Source organism: Arvicanthis niloticus, chromosome 8 (assembly GCF_011762505.2).
Source record: "Arvicanthis niloticus isolate mArvNil1 chromosome 8, mArvNil1.pat.X, whole genome shotgun sequence".
NCBI lineage: Eukaryota > Metazoa > Chordata > Mammalia > Rodentia > Muridae > Arvicanthis > Arvicanthis niloticus.
In genome coordinates this window covers 8,264,968-8,291,617 of record NC_047665.1, presented here as the reverse complement: position 1 = coordinate 8,291,617, position 26,650 = coordinate 8,264,968, and the positions used below count along the sequence as shown (strand labels likewise).

The 26,650-nt window shown below is 44.6% G+C and overlaps 1 protein-coding gene across 1 annotated transcript; it reads left to right on the top strand.

Moving 5' to 3' along the window:
- Positions 1-29: 29 nt before the first annotated feature.
- Positions 30-26,384, top strand: Catsper3 (cation channel sperm associated 3). Its single transcript, XM_034510556.2, has 8 exons — positions 30-2,986; positions 4,795-4,948; positions 16,656-16,895; positions 22,788-22,970; positions 23,715-23,855; positions 24,251-24,370; positions 25,162-25,316; positions 26,212-26,384. Exons 1-8 carry the CDS (start codon positions 2,889-2,891, stop codon positions 26,306-26,308), a joined length of 1,188 nt encoding a protein of 395 aa, XP_034366447.1. The 5' UTR covers positions 30-2,888; the 3' UTR covers positions 26,309-26,384.
- The last annotated feature ends 266 nt before the right edge of the window (positions 26,385-26,650 follow it).

Below are 26,650 nucleotides of genomic sequence, written 5' to 3'. Positions count from 1 at the left end.
AATATAAGTACAGCTTATGGAGTTGCAGGACCCTCTGGAGCAGTTGTGATGTGTCTGACGTGGGTCTGGGAACTGAATTCAGAGCCTCTGAAAGAGCAACCTAAGCTCCTAACCGCTGAGCCATCTTCCCACCCCCCAGCCTGGGCTGCTGTATGAAGAACATTTTCAAAGAAATACAACTTAAAATTTTTTTTCTAGACATGTTCTCGATATGTAGCTAGCCTGGCTTTGTATTGTCTACATAGTCCAGACTGGCCTAGAAAAAATGGAATTTTGTTTTTAGGTTTGCTTTGTTTTTGTTTTACTTGCATATATGCCTGTGTACCATGTGTGAGCCTATGGAAGTCAGAAGAGGGCACCCAGTCCCCCGGAACTGCAGTTATGGATATTTGTGAGCTGCCATGGAGGTGCTGGACTTGAACCTGGGTCTTCTGCAAGAAAAGCAAGTGCTAACTGCTAACCCATCTCTCCAGCCCCAAAATGGCCAGAATAGGGATAGGAGAATAGCCACCTTTGTCACCCAGGAACTTCAGAGCAGGACTTTGTAATACTGAGTTGGAGAACAGCCGGAAGGACCTCCTCAATCTGAAGGTGTGTGTAATAGAATAATTCGCACAAAGCTAAGTTGTTCCAGATTCTCTGTTTTACCACTTAAGTAGTTAATTTTATTACAAAGTTACAAAAATTGGATGACCTGTCTTGGTTGCGTTTTCCTTTTTAGGCAAGGGGTTGAAGGAGAGGACAAGTGTCTTGTCCCTGGCTTCCAGTAAGATGTGGCAGTTCAAGGACACCACCATGGCAATGGCCTGTTCTTGGGCTTAATGAGTTTAGGAAGAACCAAGGGCCATATATTTCCACAGTTTCTGTGTTGTTACCAGTGAACTGAGTCCACAGAAGTAGACTCTGACAAAGATCATCTTTGCAGGACCCTTACTTCGAAAAAACTTGCCTGTCCCTCTCCTACCATTCCTGCAAGGAGCCTGTGTGGTCATGTGATAAGGGGCCAAGCTCCAAAGCCAGTTTCTGGCTGTTCCATTAGCCAGGGCCTTAGTCACTTTCTGTGAACAGATGTCCTGGAGAAAGCAGCTTGAGAGGGAATGGGGGGGTTGGGGCGGCGACGCTTGTTCTGGCTCAGGCTTCAAGGATGTGGTCCATCATGGCATGGAAAGGAGACAGCAGGTGTGTGAACTGTCACACTGCATCTGTGGTCAGGAAGCCTATGGGATGGTGCTGTCTGCACTTAGGGAGGGCCTCCTCTCCTCATTTAAAACCTATGTAAAAACCCCATGGACACATCCAGAGATGTCTCCTAAGCAATTCTAAATCTAGTCAACCTGATACACAAGCATACCAACCCCCCCCATTTTATTTTAAATTAATTTTAGATTAGCGTACAATGTAGCGTTTGCTTGCTGGGTTTTGTTTGTATTTTCAAGGCAGGATCTCCTATATCTCCGGCTGACCTCCATTTCTCTTAAAAAATATTATTTTTAATCTGTATGTTTGTGCCTGCGTGGATTTCTATGTGCTACATGCATGCAGGTACCCAAGGAGGCAGGGGGACATAGGAGCCTCTGAAACTGGAGTTTCGGGTGGTTGTGAGCCACCAAACACGGACTCTGGGAACCTAACCGAGGTCCTCTGCAAGAACAGTTAGTACTCTAACCACTGAGCCATCCCTCCAGTCCCTAAGGGACGGATCTCTCTCATGCCTGTCTTCATTGTGTTTCCAGGAAATTGACTAAATATTTAATATCAAGCCAAAAGGCGGTCAAGGGGACAATACTACCTTTGAAGGTTGAACAGAACTAAATCCTTATAGCTCTTGTACTTAAAACATGTCTCGGGCTTGGCCTTTCCTCACACTCTGGTTTCAACGTTGTTCACGACTAACCTCTGACCTCTGAGCCAAGCATCTTTGGGAGTTCAGCTGTGCTGGCTTGCAAGACCAACCCAGCTGAGCTTATGGACTGACGACACCCCCGGACCCCAAGAAGGAAGGATGGGGAGGGTCGGGTCACAGGATCCTACCATTTCATACCACGCATGTGCAATTCTGTCCTGGTTGCTGTGCAGAATGGGGCTGGCATATATGGGCTAGCAAGGGTTAGGAGAGGCCTCCGTTATACAACTGTGGGAAAGCAAGGACTCCGTTGGGTAAAGGCTTTCCGGTGGGGCCTTTGGGAGGGAGCACCCACACTCCTGTCTGTAACCCCTTTTCTGTGCTCTGTAAGTAAGACCAACAAACTCATTGATTCCCTGCAGTGAACTTTGGTGCCATCCTCCCAGGATGTGTCCATGGAACCTTAGACATTGTTTACATTTTCCTCAGGAAAGGAATTTTGTCCGCCATAGCCCAGGCCTCCTACTAGCAAGATCTGCTGTGTTCTCTCTGACTTCCGTGGGTTTTGTGTTCATTGCCTGACCCACTGCAAACTTGCCTTCCTTCTAGGTGTCTTTGGTGCTGGCTCTGGGTGCGTTCTGTCCCTCAGAAACTCAGACAACTTCATTTTCCTCCTCCGTGACCCTGTTTGTTTTACCATCTTATAAAAGGCCTTTGTCTGCCAAAGTAGGCACATCACAAGGAAGGCCTTCACATCTCTAACATCTTCCTGCTTCCCCTCCGAGCTGAGTTGCTAGATACTCACGCTCTCTGAGGTATTCCCTACCTCAGGGGGAGGGAACCACAAGTGAATGGGCCTTAGCCAGCCTTCCCTCTCTAGCCTATTAGCAACGGCTAGAATGCCTAAGAGTGATCTCATAAAGCAGAGAATCCTTTTCAGGGTCCCTCTCTGCTTCTGCTTAGAATTCAGGTGCCAAGGAGATCCTTAGGCAGAGGTGTTTAGCTGTATGATACAAGTGAGGCATTAAGACAAAAAGTTTGGAAAATGTCTCAACATTATCACTACAATCCTGTCCGAGTCAAATCTGGCTCACTGTTTACTACAGCGTCGAGTGCATTGCAAGCAAAACTCAGCAAATTTAAGTAAGTATCCTTTTCCTCCGTGGTTAGGAGGTGAGTTAAGGTTAGCCTTGGCTCTGGACACCCAAATTCTCCTAGCCTCTTCCACAGGTACCTGTCTGCACCCCAAGATAGAAGAGCTTGTCTCAGATACGTTGGTCTCTCTGGAGGCTGAGGTCAGCTCATTTGTTGTTGACCTGGAGTGCTGTTTTTCTATGAAAATATTAGATAATTTGAAGAATTTTTCTTTCTTTTGCCACAGGATCTATTTCAAATCATATAATGAAGATGATTCGTTTTGTTATAGGATAGAATATATATAGTTGGTGGGGTCTTGTTTCTGTTGTTTTTTCAGCTGAGTGTGTGTTATGTGAGTGCCTGCAGGTATGTATATGCACTGCCTACATCTATCTGTGTTGCCACAGAGGCCAGAAGGCGCTTCAGCTCCCCCTGTGTGTTGCATCTTAAGACGAAGGCCTCACCATGTCACAGGTTCAAGCAAGCAATCTTCCATCCTCAGCTTCTGGAGGAGGTTTGGGACCACAGATACAGGCTGCCACACACAGTTAAATTATGGTTATGTGTGTGTACAAATATGTATACACACACACTCACATATATGTAAGAGAATGTATCAATTTGTTACACATAGTAGGAAAAACATACTATTCTTTAAGAAAACTTTCAAAGCACAGGTAAATAAATAAATAAATAAATAAGAAAAGGAAGGCGGCAGCGGCGTTGTCGTCGTCGCCGCTGCCACTGCAGGCACTATCAACATGCCACCGTTGCTCTCCCTGGGGTTTCCCCACCTATTTGTACACAGACGGTATCATTTTTGAGATGAGAATATTACAACTTGTCTTTGTGCCTTGTTCTTTGCCAGATCATAATCGATTTTCTAAGCTATGGGAAAATGCATAGACATGACAATTAAATAGTTTACTTAACTAGTATTTTAAAATTAAAAAAAATTATTTGTGTGTTTTTACGTAGGCGCATGCCTGTGTCCTGACCTCTGTATGGAGGTCATAGGACAACTTTTGGGGCCTACTATGTGCTTAACCAGTCCTCTCTGTTAGATTTTAAAGGTGTTTTCAAGTTCTCATCACTATAAATAATCGTGAGATAAACATGTGGAACTGAGTCACCTCGTTCATTTCAGCTTGCATTCTTTTGGGCTGGAGTCTGGCTGAGAGGACTTGAACTATTCTGGTCTTTTGTTTCGGTTTTGTTTTGAATCCAGACTGATCAGTGTAGGTTTCCCTGTTCCTTAAGAAGAACATCTACCACATTTCACTTGTGAGCACAAAATGTTATCACACGGAAATTTTAACTGATTTTATAAGCAGGAAGCATAAAGGTGTTACTTTGTATCGCCCTTATACCACCTGTACTGTCTTGTGCATTCCTTTTCTCTTAGGGTGTTTGAGTTTTTATCAAGACTTGTGAACTTATATATTTGTATGTACATATGTATCTAACTCTATATACATGATTTTAAATCAGTGATATATGTCATTTGATGTGTGTGTGCTTTTATTCATTAATAAGTTTTCCTATGATGCTCCAGTATTTTCTTGTGTTTAAGGAAACATTACCTGAGAAGTAGTGGCCACTTTTTCAGGAGTTCAGAGAGAAGAACCTGGTGGGGACAGGCCACTCTTATCACTGTGTCTCAGGGGACAATGTGTCACCTAGCTGTTTATGGGCCCCTGTATATTTCTTTTTCCAATGTGTGAGGAACAGATGCTTCAGCCCTAAGAGGGGCGCAGTTGAGTGGGGATCAAACTGCTCTGTGTAACCACACCTCTTATTCCTCCTTTTGACAGGAGGAAGGATACAGAATGCCAGGCTTACTTCAGGAGGGTTACCAAGAGTACTCTCTTCCAGGTCGTGATGATCGCCACGGTCACCGCCAACTCCTTTTTACTGGTCTTGGGGACTGATTATAACTTACAGTTCAGGCTGTTTAGAATCTTTGAGGTGAGCAGAAAGCAGCTTTTATTCTACTACTTTGCCTGTATTGTTTCTGAAAATGTTAAACTATTTCAAAGGCATCTTTGTTGCAAGAAATTTTCTACAGAAACACTTTTAAAGACCTTTGACCTCTGCAGTAGCATCAGCTAGTGACAGAAAGCAGCAGGGACGGTTGCAGCTTGTAAATCTCCCAGAATTCTCTCTTAACTCATAAACAGACACACTGGATATCACGTCTGAGTCTCACGGGCAGCATTTCCAATGGAATTAGGGTCAGTCCCCGTGAGGAGGAAGCAGAGGGCACCAGGGTGTGCTGGGCTAATGTCAAGCTAGCTATCCACAGCAAGAATTGTGTTGCCCACACCAGTAGTGAATAGTGAGGAGTGAGTGCAAAAAGTTCTCGGTCATCTCTGAAGGGGCTGGAGCTTGCAGAACTGACCAGGCAGAGCTCCCTCTAAGGACTGTGCACTTAGGGGAACCTGAACAAGATTTAGCAAACTGGAGGCATACAGATTAAAAAAAAAAAAAAAAAGACAGCATTCAGATAGAGCAAAAAGAAACAGAACTACACAGTCCTGCAAACAGTCTCCAAAATGAAGCTGCTGCTTTTGTTTGTTTGTTTGAGACAGGGTTTCTCTGTGTAGCCCTGGCTGCCCTTGAATCCACTCTGTAGGCCAGGCTGGCCCGGAACAGAGATCTGCCTGTTTCTGTACCACAAGTGCTTTGCAAAGCTGCTGCATCTTAATTAAGCACTTAGTGGAGTTGAAAACATACTTCTCAAAGGCTAGGAAAAGGAGTTTAGAATGAAAGGTACAATAAAGAGGGCTGAGGTGAAATCTGGGGTGAAATCCCACACAGCATAACAGTTCAGACCAAGCTGGGATCTGATCCACACAGGTAACAAAACCCACTGCAAAGATAAGGCTGCGAACTCCGACAAACTCGGTAACATTTGACTCTAGAGCAAGCGCAACATTCACAGAGATGGTCCTGGGTGTAAGAAGGGACAGAAGCAAAGTGACAAAGCCCAGGAAACAATTAGACATCAAATAAAACCATTTAAAAATGAAGGCTAACATAGAGCAAGCAGTTATGTACGCAGAGGCTCGAATTAAAGGGAAGAGTTAAAACTCATTTAAAATATAAGTGATTAAAAAAAAAAAATAACACCGAGAAAATACTGGATGCTGGTGTCGAGCAGACCCTGAATACGGATGAGAGGAACTCTTGTGTTTCAAAAACCCATAGACCAGAATGCTAAAAATCTAAACCCAAGAAAAAATCACCCCACAATGTGTAAGTTGAAAGAGTACACATTGCATACTCAAGAATATGAATGTAACCCATGAATCACTAAAATGACTAAAGGAAACAGTTTGGCTTCAGAGCATCTGGGAAACCCATCCAACTTCTCTGTGGCAATTTGCTCAAAGATAGTAGAGTGTCGTGCTCAACTTCCCCCTGGGGAAGAAAGTTTGAGCCAAGAACACTGGGTGACCAGAAGGGACTCAGCTTTATCAAGGGCACAAACTCACTGATGTTCAGAAACGGGGGTGATGTTCTCCCGAGTGGCTGGAGAAGTCACACTAGTGCTTTTGGTGATGAGCATGGAAGGGTATAGTTGTCTGTAGAGTTAACGCTGCTTGGCACTTCCTAGGAAAACATGTTCAGCACACAGAGGATGCATTTCTTGATCCTAAGGCTATAGCAGGACTGAGAGAGGAGAACAACCAGGAGAACCAGCTACAACAGTTCGAAAGCTTTTTTATTTTAAAATTGTCTTTATTCGTTGAGAATTCCATACATACAACACAATAATAAAATCCGATCACATCTATTTTCCTTCCCCCCTCTAATTCCCTCCATAGCCCTCTCATAATGCATGCACTAGAATTTCCTATCTTTAGACTTTCTTTGCTGACCCACTAAGTCTGGCTTGTGGGTGTGATTACCTGCAACATCTGCCCAAGCTCCGAGAGCTGGCCAGCAGGGAGGGTATTTCCTGGTTAACTTGAGATGATTTCTCTATGTCCCATGCCTTCTCTGTAGTCAGCTTTCTGCTAAAAGAAAGTGTGTGTTGTCACCAGCAGCAGGGTCTTCCCGCGTGGACCCATGTTTAACAATCACATTAGTTGTGATACACACAGTAGTGTTACTCAGAGACATTGTGATCTCTGTGAGCAAGCGATGGGTAATCATGAAAATTTTCTATATATTTTTTTTCAGCAGGGAGGGTACGCTCACATATAGCAGGCAAGCACTCAGCCACTAACTTATATCCTCTACTCAGGATAGCTTACAAAGTTCTTTTTCTTCCATCTTCCATGTTGTTTGTTTGTGGTGTTTACGTTTGTTTATAGCAGACCTGAGCTTGTGATCTTTTTGCATCAGCTTCCTGAATGCTGGGGCCATCCCCGTGTTCTTGAAAATGGGGATGTTGTGGAGAGAGGAGATAGAGATATGCAGTCTGTGCTTGCACTGTGCGTGGCGGTGGTCTGCGCCTTTAATCCCAGCACTCAGGAGGCAGAGGCAGGCAGATCTCTGTGAGTTAGAGGCTAGCCCGGGCTACAGAGAAGTCTGTGTTTGGATTGGCAATGTCAGTATAAACTGCTCTGTGTTCTCTGAGGATGACTAGACCATTGACCAACTCAGTGTTTATGCTTCCTTGGTGCCTATGATGTCAACACTGAAACTGGAGCTTCTTAGAGAAATAGCGAATTCAGGAGCTATGCTGAAGGCAAGAATATCTTGTCATCTGTCCTGTAAGGAAGTTGGCAGAGTTTATTGTGCTCATGGCAAAAGGATGGAGGAGATAATTTGGGGACACTTCTGTTGCCTGGAGATGAGCCAATGTGAAGCCCAAGGATAGTAAGTACTATGGTCAGGAAATCCTCAAAGACTGAGGGGAGTGAAGCCGGAGGGCTTACTCCTGAAATGTAAGCTACAGGAAAGAGTCAAGCTTTACTGGTACTTCCGCCACGAACCCTGACAGCGATGGATCATCTACCATGTGGCTACTCATACTACCATGCCTAGCAAGTGCTGGTTTTTGCTTGTTCATGTTCTGCAGTCCAAGTTGACTCCACACTCACGATCCTTCTGCCTCAGCCTCCCAAGTCTTGGAACTCATACCATGCATGGTATTTCCATAAAGTGTTCCAGTTGTTAGAAAGAAATGACAGCTCTGGTGAGGCAATGGATCTGGGATATATATATATATATCCATATATATATATATATATATATATATATATATATATATATATATATCCATATCCATATCCATATCCATGTGTGTATGTACACACACATGGAGATACCCATGGAGGCCAGAAGAGGGCGTCAGATTCCCCTTGAGCTGAAGTGAAGTGCAGTTTTGAGCTACCTGATGTAGGTGCTGGGGAATGAACTTGGGTCTTCTGCAAGTACTTTTAGCTACTGATCCATCTCCCGGTGCTTGGAGTCCTTACCACAAAGAGTATTGTAAAAATGAGTGGGGGATTTAAAAAGTGAATGCTAAAGACCAAAGTATTCTGGAGATGCAGACACATAGGTTTCTATTATTAAGAACAACATCTTATTAAATATAGGAAGATTGAAATGAGCTCCCTGTATTTCATCTGACCGCAACGGAAAATAGAGCTGCAAAGCAAGAAAGAGATAAAGCCATGGGGATTAAACAGCCCATTCTTGAACAGCACATGGGCCCTTGAAGAAATGGAGGAGGACAGTCTACTGAAAATGGAAACACAATGCAGCAAACCCATGGGATAAATGAAAGAAGTCCTGAGAGGGAAAGTTACAGCTGTGAATACCTGTGTTACAAAATGAGATGGGTCAGTACGATGGCTCCCAGGTGCAGGTGCTTGTCCCATGAGCATGGGGACCTGGCTTCAACCCCTGGAACCTCAGGAAGGTGGAAGGGAGAACTAGCCACATAGAGATCCACCTTGACTCCACAAGCTTCCGTGGCTGTGAACCCCGCCCCCCACTCCACGCACGCAAATCCTTTTAAAACAAAACGAGAAATTAGGTAAGTGGAATAAACAGCTATGATCAGGATGGAAATTAGTGAGAAAAAAGTGCATGAGACAAGCTAAGGTATCAGACAGAGGGAGACATTGAAAAGGCCGGAGGTTCAAACCAGACAAAGATGGCCCCACATCGTAATAAGAAGGGAAAGGAAGCCGGAGAGTGGATGCTGATGAACTACAGATCAGGTTAGGATAGACCTTCAAAACCTTATATTCCACTAAATTGGAAATGAATGCATTTCTAGATCCTACCAAAATTAAATGAAATTTATCTTTCATTGAACGTCACAGACCAGTAAGCACAGATAACCAAAATATTATGATAAGTATCACAAGCTGCAGGGTGATGGACACAGGAGGTCCTTATGACTTGACTGAATGGTCCTCATAAAGGGGGACACTATGTACTTCTATTTATCATTCAAGGAAATTAATACAGATAGTGTCCTTTCTATTTTTGAGACCAGACTGTCAATCTGGTAGTGTCTCTGTGGCAAGCCAGCTTTACAAATGTGTTCCTGCAGATTGTCAAATTAGATTTGTCGATTCTTAGAGAAATTGAGAAAGGAAAAAAATACCTTTTCTTTATTTAAATTAAAAAATATGTTTTCACACAAAGGAATGGACATGCAAATAGTTAAGAGCCATCTTTCAAACTCTAAAGATATTTTAAAAATTAAAATATAATTACACCATTAGATAAATTAGATAAATATTTCCTTAGATAAATAATTGTAGTGGATCTACAACAAACGAGATTGAAACTGTAATAGGAATATCTTGACTGAAAACATCGATTCAAAGGATTCACTGATGAATCCTATCAGTCCTCTGAAGAAGAATTAGCCTCTCCAGCCTCTACATGCCAGGGGAGGAGAGGGCACTGATGGCTCTTGGTGAAGCTAGGATCACCCAGGTACACAGACAAGGAACAAAGAGCAAAACATATATGCAGAACCATTCCCTCTGCTCTCTGCAAACCAGATCTAAGAACATGCCAAGATGATGATCGACCATGCTAAAGCTTGCTTTGTTACACAGGTACTGCGGTGGGGGGTGGGGTTGGGTGGAGTGCATGATTCAGTGTGTGCAGATGGACTCAAGGACAGAAATCATGTGACCTCTTAACTGAAGCAGAAAAGGCTTTTGCTAAAACCCCAAATCCCTTTGTGATAAAAGCCCTGAGAAGACTAGCAGCAATAGGAGGAACATGTATCAGTGTAGCCGAGGCTAGATGGGCAAACCTTCGCCGACAGTATGCTAAGCTGGGAAAAACTGAAGGAATTCCCACTAAAACCACGTTCTCTCTTCTAACCGGACGCGTTGTTGGACATGTCAGCTAGAGCAGTAAGACAAGAGAAGCAAACAGAAGAGATACAGAGAAGGAAGGTCGGCGTCTCTGACTGCAGATGATCATTCTGTATGTAAGAGATCCCAAAACGCAGCCAGAAAACTCTTACTAGCAGCACACAAAGTCAGCATAAAAATCAGAAGCCTTCCTAGCCACCAATAACAGATATGCTGAGGAAAACAGTGGGGGACAATCCCATTCATAGTTGTGTCAAAACAAAAGGAAAACAGACTACCCCACTCCCACCAAAACTGTGCAGGTCTGGTGGACGAGACTTCTGCTGCCATACCTGATAACCCAATTCAGCCTTCCATGTGGGAGGAGAGAATGGCTCCCACAAATTGTTCTCGGACCACCACATGGTCACTGTGCCTGTACATACACCCATGTGAATGCAAACACGGAGGTGTACACATATGTGCATACATGTAATGTACCCACTCATACATGCACACACACATTTATGCACACATACAGGCATGCATACACAGATGCACACACATGCACATATATACTACACCCATAAATTCATGCACACATGTACTCCCCAATAGCACGTGCGTGCACACACACACACACACACACACACACACACACACGCTCATATTATAGAAAATTCAATAAGAACATCCTGGAAATTTTGAAACACTGAAGAAAGAAATTGAAGACACTTTGGACAGATCCCATGCTCATGCATTGGAACAGGCCATCATGTGAAGATGCCTGTGTAATCTAGTGTAATGTCCATTAAAATCCCTATGTTATTCTTCACAAAAACAGGGGGAAAACCCACCCCTATAACTCCTATGAAAGTGCAAATAACCAAATAACCAAAGCATTTTTGAGCAAAAGAATAATGTTGAAGCCTTTTTCCATACCTGATTTTGAGTGGTACTACAAAGCCAGAGTAGCAAAACCTTTTGGTCTGTTACAAAGACAGTTACATAAATCAGCAGAACAGAAGGGCAGAGGCAGACACGAACACACATAGCTATAACCACCTGATTACTTACAAAGACACCAAAACACTTGATGGAGAAGAGGTACCATCTTTAACAAATGGTAAGGGTTGGAGAGAGTGCCCGGTGTGTAAGACACTTAGCAGGCAAGTGTGAGCTTTGTGTTCCCAGCATCCGCATGAATGCTGGGCAGGTGGAGTGGCTTGCCTGTAGTCCCAGTACTTGTGGGTGGAGGCAGGGAGCACTTAGAGTGAGCTGCCAGTTAGACTAGCTGAATAAGGAAGAAACTCTGCCTGAATATATGGCGTGGAGAGTGACTGAGGAAGACACTGGTTATCTGTCTTTGTTTCCACACAAATACATACACGTGTGCATGGACATCTGTATGTATACATGCATATATACACACATGAACATAATGCATTCATAGATACATATGAACACACATGCATAGATACATATATGAACTACATACATGCATAGATATACATGAACATACACGCATAGTATATACACACACATACACACACAAACTAGTCATGTTGAGAAAATTGTATACCCATATATAAAAGGATGAAATGAGAGCTTCATCTCCTACCCTGCACATGCACACAAAAAACGACCTTGACATAAGACCTGGAACAGTGACTTGCTAAAGGGAGAGAATAGGGAAGCTGTATAATCTTCCATAGATAAGTGTAGGTTGGGGCTTCTCGCATAGGAACCCAGGTGCTCAGGAGATTAGACCAACAATAGAAAATTGGGACTGTGCCACATTAAAAGACTTCTGTTCTGTATGGCGAAAGGAACTGAATGGAGCAATGAGATGCCTACACAACGGGAGCAACCTTCATCAGATACATATCCACCTGACAGGATTAGTATCTAAAACAAAGAATCCAAGAACCGTAGCAACAACAGAACAGCTCAGTTACAAATGGGCTAATGAAATGAGCAGACAGTTCACAACAGAAGGAATATACATGACCAATAGACGTGGACAACCCCCTCGGCTATCAGAGAAATGAAAATCAACTCCTCCCCAAGGAGCCAGAGAGATGGTTTAGCAGCTAACAGCCTTCTCCTGCTCTTCCAGAAGACCCGAGTTCAGTTCCCAGCACTCACACTGGGAGGCTCACAACTAACTGGCTGTGACTCCAGCTCCAAATCTTTAAAAAAAGCTACTACATTGAGATTCCATCTTACTCCTATCAGAATGATAGTAACTAAGAAAACAAACAAGGGAACATCTTAGCAGTTAAGAGCACTTGCTGTGTATTGGTCGTGACCAGAGTTCATATTCTAGCAACCATAAACAGTCCAAGTGTCCCACCGATGCCAGTAACCAGCTCTGAGGGATCCAGCATCTGCCTTTGGCCTCTAGGTACACATACTAAATGCTATTATGAATATGGACAAAAGAGAACTCTTAGACAATGCCAGGGGCAATGTAAACTTAGTCTGGCCTTTATGGAGATCAGTAAGGAGTTCTCAAAAACTAGAAATAAATCTACTGTAAGACACTGCTGAATCACTCCTGGGTAGCCACCCAAAGGACATAACCATTAAGGGAGATACTTACAGATCAGTGTTTATTGTGGCACTATTAGTAATAACTGGATTATAGAACCAACCTCAGCACCTGACAACAGAGGAAAGAATAGGAAAATGTGAGTGAGTGACACATGCACAGTGAGGTTTATTCTGTATTAAAGAATGAAGTTATATTTTTCGTAGGAAAATGGATGTACTCGGAGACAATAGCATTAGGTCAACTTAGCTCGTCTCAGAAAGAAATGTGTGCTCTCTCATCTGTAAGTCCTAGATTTTATGTATTCACAAAAAATCATCTATGAATAGATTATGGTAGAGCTGAGTTTCCTAGAGGAACAAAGAGGGTCTATGAGGGGATAGTTGGGGAGTGAGGCAGAGGGGCAAATGCATTTAATATACAATGTATCTGTAAGAAGATTAAAAAAAAGTAAACTAGAAAAGCTTGAAATATGTATAAATCGACACATTTTAAACCAGTGGATCAAAGAAGAAAGCACATGGAAATGAGAACATATTCTAGGCTGAGTGAACACGTCAACACAACATGGTTGTATCGCAGTAAAAACGTCACCCTAAGGGGGCTCACTGCTGTGAGCGCTCGTGTCAGAAAAGAGCCCAGACCTCTTGAGGTGAGGTGAGGTGAGAGCTTTACCTCAAGTAAATAGAAAAAGAAGACCAAACCCAAACGAGCAGAGAATTTTTTAAAGGGCTAGAGGGAAATTAAATTAAGTTAGTGCCTTGAAAAAGTGAGCAAAATTGATGAGAGCAGAGCTCTTTTGAACAAAGATTCAAATGGCTTTCAGAAGTGAGGATCAAGTCAGCACTACCGGCCTTACAGAGGAGAAGAAGAAGAAGAAGAAGATACAGGTCATCAAGGACACCATGGTTACATAGAGTTCGAGGCCAGCCTTCCATGAGACCTTGTCTAAAAAATGAAACAAAACACTCCCCCCCAAAAGACAACCCCCCCAAATCAAAGCAAACCAACCAACCAACCAAGCCAAAAAAACAAAACAAAGCCAAACCAAAAAACCTCCAAACCAAATCAACAACGAACCAGAAACAAAAGCAAAAAACAAAACCAAACAAACTTCCAAAAGAATAAAATGTCTAAGAATAAACTCAACTTAAATATATATTTAATTATATATAATATATACAAATATATATAATATATGAAACGTACATTTAATTATATACAATATAAAGAACTTCCACAGTTTAACAACACTAGCATCAAAGATGTGTGAAGGCTTGACCGGTAGAACAGCCAAAGAGCTGTTTCTCAAAGACCAGGCACATGGTGGGTAAGGACAAGCTTCTCACCATCACCAGTAAAGGAGATGCCAATCAAAACCACACTGACATGTGATGTCATACCCATTTGGATGGCTATTCTACAACCAAGGAAAACAGGAGACAAGTGTTTGTGACTGTGCAGAGACCAGACCCTGGTACATTCTCGTGAGACCATGAACTGTGATCACTGGGGAAGGCAGGTGAAGACAGGAGGGATTTGGCTGCAGTTCTCAGGCTGGCCTAGAATTTGCAATACAGTAGAAACAAGGGAGTCTTTGCTTCCGCAGAGAAGGAAAGAACCAGGCTCTTGAAGGTTGTGCTCTGATGTCCACATGTGGGCCGTGGCAGGCATGTGCCCACACACATGCATACACACACACACACACACACACACAGGCTCACACATAACAAGCACACACGCATGCGTGTGCATGTACGTACACAGACACATATACACACCACGTACACATACTAATAATAATGCGGACTGGCACTGTGCCTCGGGAGTGAAGGTCGTCTCTAGTGTGCATGAGCCCTGGGTTTGATCCCCAACATCTAGAAAGAAAAAGAAGAGGAGGAGGGGGCTGGGGGTGGAAGGAGGGAGAGAAGAAAGAAAGTCATGAGCTGCGATGGTGGAGGAAGAGTGATAGAATAAAATGAAATCAAAACCAGGAGGAAACGGGAAAACTAAAAGTAGAAATTGATGAAATAGAAAACAGATTCAACTATAAGCACCAGGAAAGAACAGCGAAGCCCAGAGCTGGACTCTTAAATGTAGTTAAAATGACTTTCTTTGTGTGACAGACAAACAAACAAACAAGGGAGCGACCATAGACATGGTAGGTACTTCAACATCTGATAATTTGGCAGGCAGGATGGCTCAGTGGGTACAGGCGCCAGCTGCCAAGTCTTCCGACCTGGGGTTGATCCCTGGGACCCGCATGGTGGAGTGAGAGAGCTGACTTTTGCAAGTTGTCTTCTGCCCTCCTCACGTAACGCCGAGACACCTGTCGGTGGCCTTGTACACACGTGTGTGCACAGGCTAAGTTAACAAAACGGGATAAAGAGGAACTGTAAAGCCCAACTTAAAGAGGGAAATCTGATAATTCAATGCCAGTACATTTGAAAACAGTTCTTTAGGAAAGAATTTATAAAACAGACTCTCAGTAAGAGAGTTAAACAAACAAACAAACAAACAAACAAACAAAAAAACAAAAACAAAAAACCTTCGAACATCCATTGCATAACCTTGCTGACCAGAAAGTCTTACATTAGGAGCTTGAATTCAATGCCCCGAAGCCCTGAAAACCAGGCTAATCTGGACCGCAGGTTTTACATGTGCCTGTCTAATTTGGTTACTAGATACATGGGCGTCTGGACTCGCCCACAGAGTGGTCATCTCATGGAGCTGGTTTATCCTTCAAGCCCAAAGGCAGACGAGCCCAGTGCCATGCAGGGAGACTGCACACAGCTGGGGTCAGGAACTTGGCTATGGACACTCAGACCACTAGGACAATGCAGACAGATGAAAGGATAATAAGCACTGCCAAGCTGAGCTTTTCCAAAAACGGGCTTCATTACAGCACCCCACGCTCATCCCCGTGTTTACCCAATTGCTGTGTTTGAAGCTTGGGGCTTCTTGACTCTCTCTCCTCATGTCAACGGCAAACCCATCCTCCATGCAGAAGACTTCTCCCACCCCTCGCCTGGTTGACTGTCACCTCCCTGTCGCCACACTGTGCAGGGATTGAGAGCCTCTTGCTCCTCTACTTGAAATTCCCTGACGCTGGAAAGCCACTCTGCTCATTCATTTCCCCCACCTAAAACTGGGCTGCTTGGTGCATGGCTGTCTTGTCTTTTTAGTCTTGAGTGAGTGAATTTTAGATGACTGTAAAGATCACAAATGAATTCTGATGAAGAGAAAAGTCTTAGATGCTTATAAAAGGAACTGCTGGCAAGAAGAAACCCGCTGGAACTGTAGGTGAGGGAGAAGCATTTGAAGGAGGTTGGGTCGAACAGTGTGAAAGTGGTTTTTTTTTTTTTTTAAAAGCAGAAAACAAGTGACTTTAGTTCAAAAGCAGGTGACTTTAGTTGACTGATCTTTATGTATGATGAAGGCAATGGATTAAATGCAAACTAGATATTTATATATTTCACCCTAAAAGTGATATTTGTATATTTCACCCCATTCAGGGTGGCCAGAAAAGTCTTGGGACTTTCTTTCGGGAATATTTATGTCAGGTGGCTTGTTATGTTGAATATTGACCAGACCTGTATATATTGTCATTTACAGTCAGCTGGTCAGCTACAAGGCCCTGCGTCTAGGGGAAACCTAGATCTGGGCTTAGAGCCACAGGCAAGGAAGACTCAGAAAGGGAAGAGAACCAGGCTCCTTAGCAGAGCTAAGGGTTCTGGGTTTCTCCACATCTGATGGGGTGGGTGGTCTCAGCAGGGAGAGGGCCAGAACTGTGGGGCTCTGCGTTTGTTTTGATCTCTAACTCCTGTGACCCCTGCAGACCTCGGAGATTTTCTTTGTTTCCGTCTACACCTGTGAGTTTCTCATGAAGGTCTATGTGGACCCCACTGACTATTGGAAGGATGGCTATAACCTACTGGATATGACCATTCTCGTTATTATCACAATACCCTATATCCTCCACAAATTCAAGGGAGATCATTTTGCGTACCTCCACTTTGCTAATGGCATCCAGTCTCTACGAATCCTCAAGCTCATCTCCTACAGCAGGGGCATCAGGGTGAGTGCCGGTGTGTGTGTGCGCATGTGTGTGCGCACCCGAGTGTGGGAGTGCATGCATTTGCATGTGTTATGCGGAGCTTTCTAAGAAATAATGACTTGAGTGTTACCTTCCTGTTAATTTGTTTGACTGTGTGACTGGTTAAACTTGACCAATATCATCTCAGTCTTGAAACTGATAAGAAAGGTAAGATTAGCTTCACTCTAAAGATGAATAAACTGAGGCATAAGGTTTCTCATCAACTGTCAAGGCTAGGGTCTAGAGAGATGATACAGCAGTTGAGAGCACAGATGTTCCTACAGGGAGCCCAGGTTCAGTTCCCAGAACTCACATGGCACCTCCCAACCTTCTGTAACTCCAGTTCTAGGGCCCTCCTCTGATCTCCACGGACACCAGGAATATATACAGTGCACATACGTACATACAGGCAAAAACAAAAACAAAAAAACTTGAATAAAATGTCAGGGCTGAGATCTAAAAGCTGTATCTGGTTGTACAGGCCAACCTGAGCCTTTCTTCGTGTTCATGGTGTAGTAATTGTCTTTCTTATGGTACAGATTGCTGTGAGCTGTGTGCCAAGACTTGCCAGTGTTTGGGCAGCTTTGACCACTGGCTGCCATTTCTTTTTTAATGGGCAAAGTCTCATTTTGGTAAGGCCACTCTGAAGGTGCCATTCCCACCATCTTCCTGAGTTGCAGAGACCGTGGGACATTCTTCAGAACATTTCAGAACAGACAGGGTGCGCTTGGGCCGTAAATGTGAGCTCTTTCCCTGGCATACACCCACAGACACCCACTCCTTACACCCATGTGATCAGATGCCTGCATATGTACGTGTGTGCCCAGGTCTCTCACATCTCCAGTTCTAGGCTAGTGTCTCTACTTCCTGCTCCTACTTCCTTGTTTCTCACTATGGCTTACTTTCTCACACCCCACCCCTTTCTCTCAAATGACTAGCCTCTCCGAGGCTGCTCGCAGTCTCTTGTTACCACTTTGTGGCCTTTTACCTCAGTTTCTCCAGGCTGCCTTCTCAATGTGTATTTTCCTGGACGGGCCATTACTTGGTTTTGTTGGGATTGCATTTGCTGTTCTCTTGCTGTCTCCTCCCTGGGTGATCTTTTCTATTTTCTAGGATTCTGACCTGTAGATACAAGTGCCATTTGAAAGTTTCATGCCTTCCTCAGACATCTGTGTGTCGAACCTACAAGCTCTCCACTCTTTTCTCACACTTACACTTAAATCTCTGGGCCCCAGTTCTTCCTCCAGCCTTTTGTTTGCTGGTTGAGGTGTGTATCCCCCCAATTCCACTCAGTTGCCAAGTCAACTCTTCCCTCTTAAAGCTTGTTGCATGATGTGATTGATGGTTTGTATATGCTTGGCCCAGGGAGTGGCACTGTTAGAAGGTGTGACCCTGTTGGAGTAGGTGTGGCCTTGTTGGAGTGGGTGTGTCACTGTGGGTGTGGGCTTTAAGACCCTCATCCTAGCTGCCTGGAAGTCAGTATTCTGCTAGCAGCCTTCAGATGAAGACGTAGACCTCTTAGCTCTGCCTGCACCATGCCTGCCTGGATGCTGCCATGTTTCCACCTTGGTGATAATGAACTGAACCTCTGAACCTGTAAGCCAGCCCCAATTAAATATTGTCTTTTATGAGACTTGTCTTGGTCATGGTGACTGCTCACAGCAGTAAAACCCTAACTAAGACACATGACCTAAGTAGTTATGGACTTGTCTATAGCTCTTTATTCCCGCTACTTCCAGCCTTTGACTGGGTTCTTGCAATGGGGGTCCCAGCCAGCTGAGAAAGCAGAACAGAAATCCTCAGCACCAGAGGAAATACTCTAAGGGAACACCAAGTATCAATGAGGTTTTGCTTCAAACACCTTGTTCGTAGGCTAGAGCTCGGTGCTACAGTGCATCCTGGAAGGAAGGAACAGGGATGTGTGAAGATCTTAGGATCTTACCACTTCAAAAAAGCCAACCAGCCAGTTATTAAGGTCAAGGGCATGAGCCTGTGGGAGGAAGTTCATAACAGCATGAAAAGTCCTGTCTCTGCCTAACAAGGAGACAGGCAATTGCAAAACCCCCAGTTCTTTCAGAATGACTCTGGAAGCATTAGGCTTATTCCCCAGGGGGATGTAGAGCAGCATATTTCTCTGAGTTGATCTTCCTACTGCCTAGAATACCCCCATGATTTGGCCCTCACCCCTCTGTGTTCAGCTCCAAGATGCCTTCCTAGTGCTAAGCCAGTCTTAAGGGTCACTGTGCTCAGAGGCACTGGTGGTTGGAGGTGGTGGCATCGGGGAAAGAGTTTACTAATCACTCCTCACTCTGTCATTGTATTGTACTGTGACCAGAATGAGCTGGTTCTCTAAGCCCGTGACCCTTCATCCTGATACTAGCCTACTGCTTGAAATTATGTCTTAGCCATTGTTCTGTTGATGTGAAGAGACACCACAACCAAGGCAATACTTATAAAAGAAAGCATTTAATTGGTGGGTGGCTTACAGTTTCAGAGAGTTAGTCCATTATCAAGGCAGGAACATGGCAACACGTATGGCAGGCATGGTGCTGGCAAAGTAGCCCAGAGCTACCTTCTGATCAACAGGCAAAAAGAGAGACTTCCTGACATGGGCTTTACTTTCTCCAACAAAGCCACATCTCCCGATCCTTCTAATCCTTTCAAATGGTTTCTCTCCCTGGTGACTAAGCATTCAAATATATGACCTTATTGGGGACTTTCTTATTCAAACTACTACGTTTCACTTCCTGGTTCCCATAGGCTTATAGCTGTATTATAATACAAAAATGTATTCAGTCCAACTTTAAAGTCCTTATAGTCTATCACAGTCTCAACATTGTTTAAAACTCCAAAGTTCAAGGTCTGGTCTAAGACTCATGGCAAATTCTTAACTCTATACTCTCAGTCAAATCAAAATTGAAAGGGCAGATCACATACTTGCAACATACAATGACACAGGATATAATCACCATTCCGAAAGGGAGGAAAAGGAGAAGATTGAGGAAATATTGGGCCAAAGCGAGACCAAAAACCAGCCGGGTGAACTCCAAACTCTGCATCTCCATGTCTGATGTCAAAAGGTTCTTCAGATCTGCAACTCCTTTCAGCTTTGTTGTCTGCAACACCGTTTTTCTCTCTTGGGCTGGTTCTACACCCTGTTAGCAGGTATCACATGGCTTTGGCATCTCCGACATCTTGGAGTCTCCACGGCTATCCAGGCTTCTTCTTCAATGGCCTTTCTTCATACAATGGCCTCTCTGGGCCTCCATGCAGGGACACTTCTGACACATGCCTGGCTTCAGTAGCTTTCCTTGGCTGAGGAGGAAGATTCTATAACCCCATTCTTGTAGCCTTGTCTCTAAAGACAGAACCATGGGGCTGAAGCTGCCAAGCTCTGCTGCCTGCTGGGGCTGGAACATGGCTCCCTGTTCAAATACATTTCATCAGCGTCTTCCTTTCTTTCTTTTTTTTTAAAAAAAGATGTATTTATTATGTTTATATGAGTACACTGTAGCTGTTTTTCCAGACACACCAGAAGAGGACATCAGATCCCATTACGGATGGTTGTGAGCCACCATGTGGTTGCTGGGAATTGAACTCAGGACCTGTGGAAGGGCAGTCAGTGCTCTTAACCACTGAGCCATCTCTCCAGCCCCTCAGCTTCCTGTTTCCAATGGTTTCCTTCACTGCCAAAGTTTTTCTCTTTTTTTCCCACAGGTTAGAAACAGCTAGTCAGGGTCTCGTCCTGAGGTCACTGCTTCCTTTATTCCATTTAGCATCAGACTTTTCTTTAAACTTCTTATCTCCTTGAGCACTAAACTCAGCTCATGGCACTTCCTGGTGCTCCATTTTCTTCAGACTGTGCATTTTGTATTTCTCCTCCCCACATCTGCTGCGTTTCATTATAGATCTTCTATATGACACATTCAATACTAGACTGTCTTGAAATCTCCTCTGTCAAGGAGGTTAATGTTGCTGTTAATTCAACCACCCATCCCCCACTACTCTGCCCTTCCTTTTTAATTTAGCCTCAGTCAGAATATTAGGGCAAAGACAAAAAAGAAGCCATATTCTTTGCCAAAATAGTAAAAGAAGGGGTTGTAGGCCACTTATTAATATTCTTTCCCTCTGGAATTTCTTGAGCTGGGCCTCCATAGTTCAAACTGTTCTCAGCACTGCCTTCCATGATCCTAATAGGATTGCCCATTAAGCCCCATTTAAAGGGTCAAACCATTTTTCCAGTCCAAAGTCCCAAAGTCTTCCATATTCCTGCATAAACCAGTATGATCAAGCCTGTTACAACAGTACCCCAGTCCCTGGTACCAACTTTTGTCTTTTTTTTTTCTTGAGACAAGATATCTTTTTGTAGCCCTGGCTGTCCTAGAACTTGCTGTTTCTACCAGGCTAGCCTCGAACTCAGACATCCACCTGCCTTTGCCTTCCAAGTGTTGAGATTAAAGGCGTGTGCCACCACTGCCTGGCACCGGCTTCTGTCTTAGTCAATGTTCTATTGTTGTGAAGAGACCACATGACCAAGGCAACTCTTATAAAACATTGAACTGGGGGTTTGCTTACAGTTTCAGAGGGCTAGTCTGTTATTATCATGGCGGAGCACATGGCAACAGCACAGCACAGCACACATGATATTGGAGAAGTGGTTGAGAGCTACATCCTGATCTACAGGCAGAAAGAGAGACTGTGCCTTGTTTGGGATTTTGAAACCTCAAAGTCCATCCCCAGTGAAATACTTCTTCAGCAAGGCCATACCTCTTAATCCTTCTAATCCTTTCAAAGAGTTTTTCTCCCTTGTGAATATATATATATATATATATATATATATATATATATATATATATGTGTGTGTGTGTATATATATATGTATATATACATATATGTGTATATATGTATACATATTTATATATGTATACATATGTATATATGTATGTATATGTATACACATATATGTATATATATATATATTCATTCTCAAAAAGCACCTGTATCAAATTATATACATGCACATATGTATATAATACATATATAATATGTATGTATATAGATTATATATATGTATGTATGTATATAATTTTTTTTGAGACAGGGTTTCTCAGGTTGACTTGAACTCTTGGAGATCTGCCTCTAGAGTGCTGGAATTAAAGCCACGCCCCACCATGCCTGGGCCATTCTACCACCACAGTCTATGAAAAAATTTTTAGTAGCTCAATGTTCACAAAGCACTTACTCAGTGAAAAATCTTAAGACATGGTAGCTGAACAATAAATACATTTGGCTCTCCAGGGATGGACAAGGGAGGGGAGGACAAGGTAGTTACCTGTTTTACAGGAGGGAGATTCAGGTCATAAGATGGGGAGCTGCCTGTGAGGTGAGGCCCATAAAAAAGTGGGGAGCCACTTCCTCTTGGCTCTCTCTATCCTCAGGTACATGGTGGTGTCCATATTCCTCCTAGAGTTGGGGGGGGGGCAATGAACATTTAGGATGAGCTCTTAGCTGAGAAGCCCAAATGCAATATCCAGGGATGACCACAGAGTCAGACTGGATTCAAGCAGTGAGGTCAGTGGGGCTGAGGGAGAGGCAACCCAGACCTGATGCAGTGTGTACAGTTAGCCCATGACACAAGATGGGTGCCACTGTGAGACTGATGCAGCCCTCAGTCTGGGCCCAATTCTGATCATCCACTCATTCATTCATTCATTCATTCATTCATTCATCCTGCTGATACTTATTTAACATCTACTATGTGCCAGGCATAGCTCGAGGTCCTGAGGATATCTGTGAGCTGGGAAGATGGCCCTGTATGTTCTCGAGTGGGTTAACCAGAAGCTGTTACCAAACCATGGTCCCCCTGCCTTGCAGACGCTCATCATTGCTGTGGGGGAGACGGTCTACACTGTGGCCGCCGTGCTGACCCTGCTCTTCCTCCTCATGTTCGTGTTTGCCATCCTGGGATTCTGCCTGTTTGGCATGACGGACAGAGGCGACATGGAAAACTGGGGGAACCTGGCTGCAGCTTTCTTTACCCTCTTCAGTTTGGCCACGGTACTGTGCTTGGGAACCCCGGTAGGGGTGGAATCTGAAGAAGGGACTTCCCAGGAAGGGAGGGCAAGTGTTCAGCTAGGTCTCTCTGGGACCTTCTCCATGCTCAGGAGCTTACTTCTTGGGTACAGGAGAGCTGGGACTTGGCTTGCTAGGACTGGTCAGAAGCCAGTGAGTTCTGTTTCTGTCTATAATTCCGTGATTTTAGAAGCCATTCCATGTGTTGTACAGCGTAATAAAACCTGAAAACCTTCTCAAACGATACTTAATTTGGATTAACCTTAAGTTATAAAGTCCACGGCACATCGCTTGCTTTAAAACAAAACAAAACAAAACAAAACAAAACAAAACAAAACAACCTAAGCTGTCACAAATCCACCCAGAATAAGCAAAACCCAAGCCTCAAGGTCTAGACTTTTGAATTATATAAAAAGAGGCATTTAAAAATATATACACGTGTGTCTTTTTTCCCCCCAAAGATGGACCTGGTAATAGGCCGTGCCTTTTAGGAGAAAATGAAAGACCTTGAGAGAAGAGACTCCCATAGGCATGCTGGCCCCCACCTAATGGCACCCTACATTTCTGAGCCTCTGTGTAGAGAGGCTAGCCAGTGGATGAGGAGGTGCTGAAGGACTGGAATGGAGGCTGAGTTGGCCTCAGTGGGGTCAGTGTTACCCTGGCATAGGTGACATGAAAACCTACTTTGCTGGGCCTTGGTCCTCAGTATACTCTGTCCTGCCTGACCAGGTTGATGGCTGGACAAACCTGCAGGAGGAGCTGGACAAGCGGAAGTTTACTATAAGCCGAGCATTTACCATCCTCTTCATCTTGCTTGCCTCTTTCATCTTCCTCAACATGTTTGTGGGTGTGATGATCATGCACACGGAGGTAAGGATGTGTAATGTGTGCTTGTATGTGTATGTGTGTGTGAGTGTGTGTGAGTGTGTGTGTGTACATGTGTGTACCCATGGCTCAGGTTAGGTGTGGCAGGTATAGCCAGGTTTCTTGAACAAGTTGGAGTTGTGTCTTATGAAGTGGTGTAGAGGTAACCAAATGGCCTCCTCTCATGGGTACCCAAGCCTACAAGTTCATCAGCTCATGATGGAGGGCAGTAGACCAGTGGAGCTTAAGAAACCATTGCAGGTGGCAGCTGGAGTTGGGGGCTGGCCCTGTGTGGAGTGGGCATTTCTGCTGAGGCCTGAGTAGCAGGGCAAGCTAGGCAAGGAGAAGGGCTTGGGATGGGAAGGGTATAGGGATCACAATCTTGACTTCTGCCGTGTTAGGACTCCATCAAAAAGTTTGAGCGGGATCTGACATTGGAGAGGAACTTGGCGATTATGGAGGAGAAGCAAATAATCCTGAAACGCCAGCAAGAGGAGGTCAACAGACTGATGAACACACAGGTAGGTGGCCCTGCCAGTAAGATGGCACACCAGACACACAGAGGGACAGTTAGGGCTAATGGGCTGCCCAGGAGGAAGAGCTTTGGACTCAAGTAGAGGGCGGGTGGGCTCAGGCATGCCTGGCTTTAGGTAAAGCAAGCTTTTCCCTGTAGCCTCTAGAGCCAGGCTTTCCTCTCTGCATTTGTATTTCTCTGAATAATTTGGATGAGCGAGTACTTCATTTCTAAAGTTCTCTACTTAGAGGATAGTTCTCTACTGTGGGGACCATTGGGTGGGCTCACTTGCGCTGCAGCTTCTCACGGAGGGCTCGTCTGGTACCAGGCAGCTCAACTCCAGGCCACTATATGGATGAGGATGCTCTGTCAGGGAATCACTCTCCTATATCCCCACACTCCTAAACCAGGATAAGAATAAGCTCAATGGGCTCGAAGTCCCAAGCATGCTGCCATATGGGCAGCACTCTTCCTTTCTGTCCTGTGTTCTTAATCTGACTTGGGAGTCCTGCTGTGTCTCTTGTCTGTCAGAGCATCCCCACTTGGCCTCTCTTCTGAATCAGAGATGCCTGCCAGTCTGGCTATGCCCAAGGTTTGTTCAGGTTTGGAGGAGGTCACCCAGAGTCGCCCTTAGACATTTTCTTGTCCCTTTGGTCTCATAGCAAGGATGGTGGCCCATGAGACTCTGTCATCCTTGCGGGGTCTGGGCTTGTGACTCTTGGGATCCATGATGGTTCTCAGGTCTCTGTGTACCTTGGGTGTTCTTGCCCATTGGTCTCTCATTGTTTTCACCTCTAGGTAACTGGTAGCAAGAACTTCGTTGACATGGTGGAAGGCTTCAAGAAGACCCTGCGGCACACAGACCCCATGGTCCTGGATGACTTCGGCACTAGCCTCCCTTTTATTGATACCTACTTGTCCACTCTGGACAACCAGGACATTGTTGTCAGCAAGTGAGTTACTGGTCCTCGTCGCTTCTTCAAGGTCAGGGCATGTGGTAGACTCCAGGAAGCTGAAGGGTTGCTGACCAAGGTGCAGGACAGATTGGTACACTAACGCCTTTCCTGAGAGTACAGAATCCCATGAGTGCTGGGCTGTTGTGTGCATGGACCTGTGGTAAAAGGGACTCTGCTCTGCGGACCCTCCTGGCTCTCTTTTATTTGTATTCAGTTGTAATCAGCACCTTTATCTCTTCAGACCTCTGCTTGCTATCCCCTTTCCAGGGATCTGGGAGTGTGTATGAGGCGGTGCTGTGGGATGGGGTAATAAGTCAAATGCAGGAGATTCTAGCTCTGCTACTGTATTCCCATGTGACTTTGAACGAGAATCTGCTCTTTTCCTGCCTGTTACCCAAGGAGCCACTGGGCCAGTTAAATGACAGAGATATCTGATCCAGGTCTTAGTCTCAGCGTCAGCTAGTTGAGGTTTTGACTGGCAGCTGAAAAGCTTTGGACACTTAGGGAGCTACTGTGGACTTCTGAGCAGGAGTACACATCATAAGCCTGACTTCTGGATGAAATCCCTCTGGAAGCCTCAGAGACTGGGGTAGCCGAAAAGGAGAGGACCAGGGAATGTCCACATTGGGTCCAAGAATAGTCCAGGTACTACTTAAGTACCAGCACCTATTCCTGCTTTGGAGCCTAGAAGATGAGTCTTTTACATACACCAGGGGCCCTCAGCAGAGTGACAGATGCAGGATTCCAACCTACGTGAAGTCTTTGTTCTCTTCCGGTCCCACACACACCTGTGGGTATGGCGACTTCAGCGTGCCAGTGTGTAGTGTATGGAGTGGGGGAGGTATGGAGCCTGCCTTCTCCTCAGGTTTTTCTCTTCTGCTCTACATTCCAGTCTCCAGGTGCTTTACTATGAGATTGTGAACGTACTGAGTCTGATGCTTGAAGACATGCCCAAAGAGAGCCTGTCCAGTTCCTCGGGAGTAAGTTAGAGGTCGTTGGGAGTGTGTGGCCTCGAAGACTATGACAGTTCCATTAAACACAAGCCTTCAGGGGTGGTTTCTCATGCTTGCTGTAATGTTGATGTTGGCATGTCCCTACCTTTGCTCATGGAAGTTGGTTTCCCAGGGCCTACAACGCTGCAGTCTGTGTGCTGCATAGTCACTGTTGTGGGAAGAGGAAGGTTCAAGAGCTGCCCTGGCTAATGACTATCTCCTGCAGCCTCCCTGGGCCCAACAGCAAGGGCCCATGAGCTCCTGGGGAAGCTGCTTGAGGGCCAGACCAACAACAGCCGGTAGCTGTCTGTCGCAGTCCTGCTGATGACACCTGAAGGC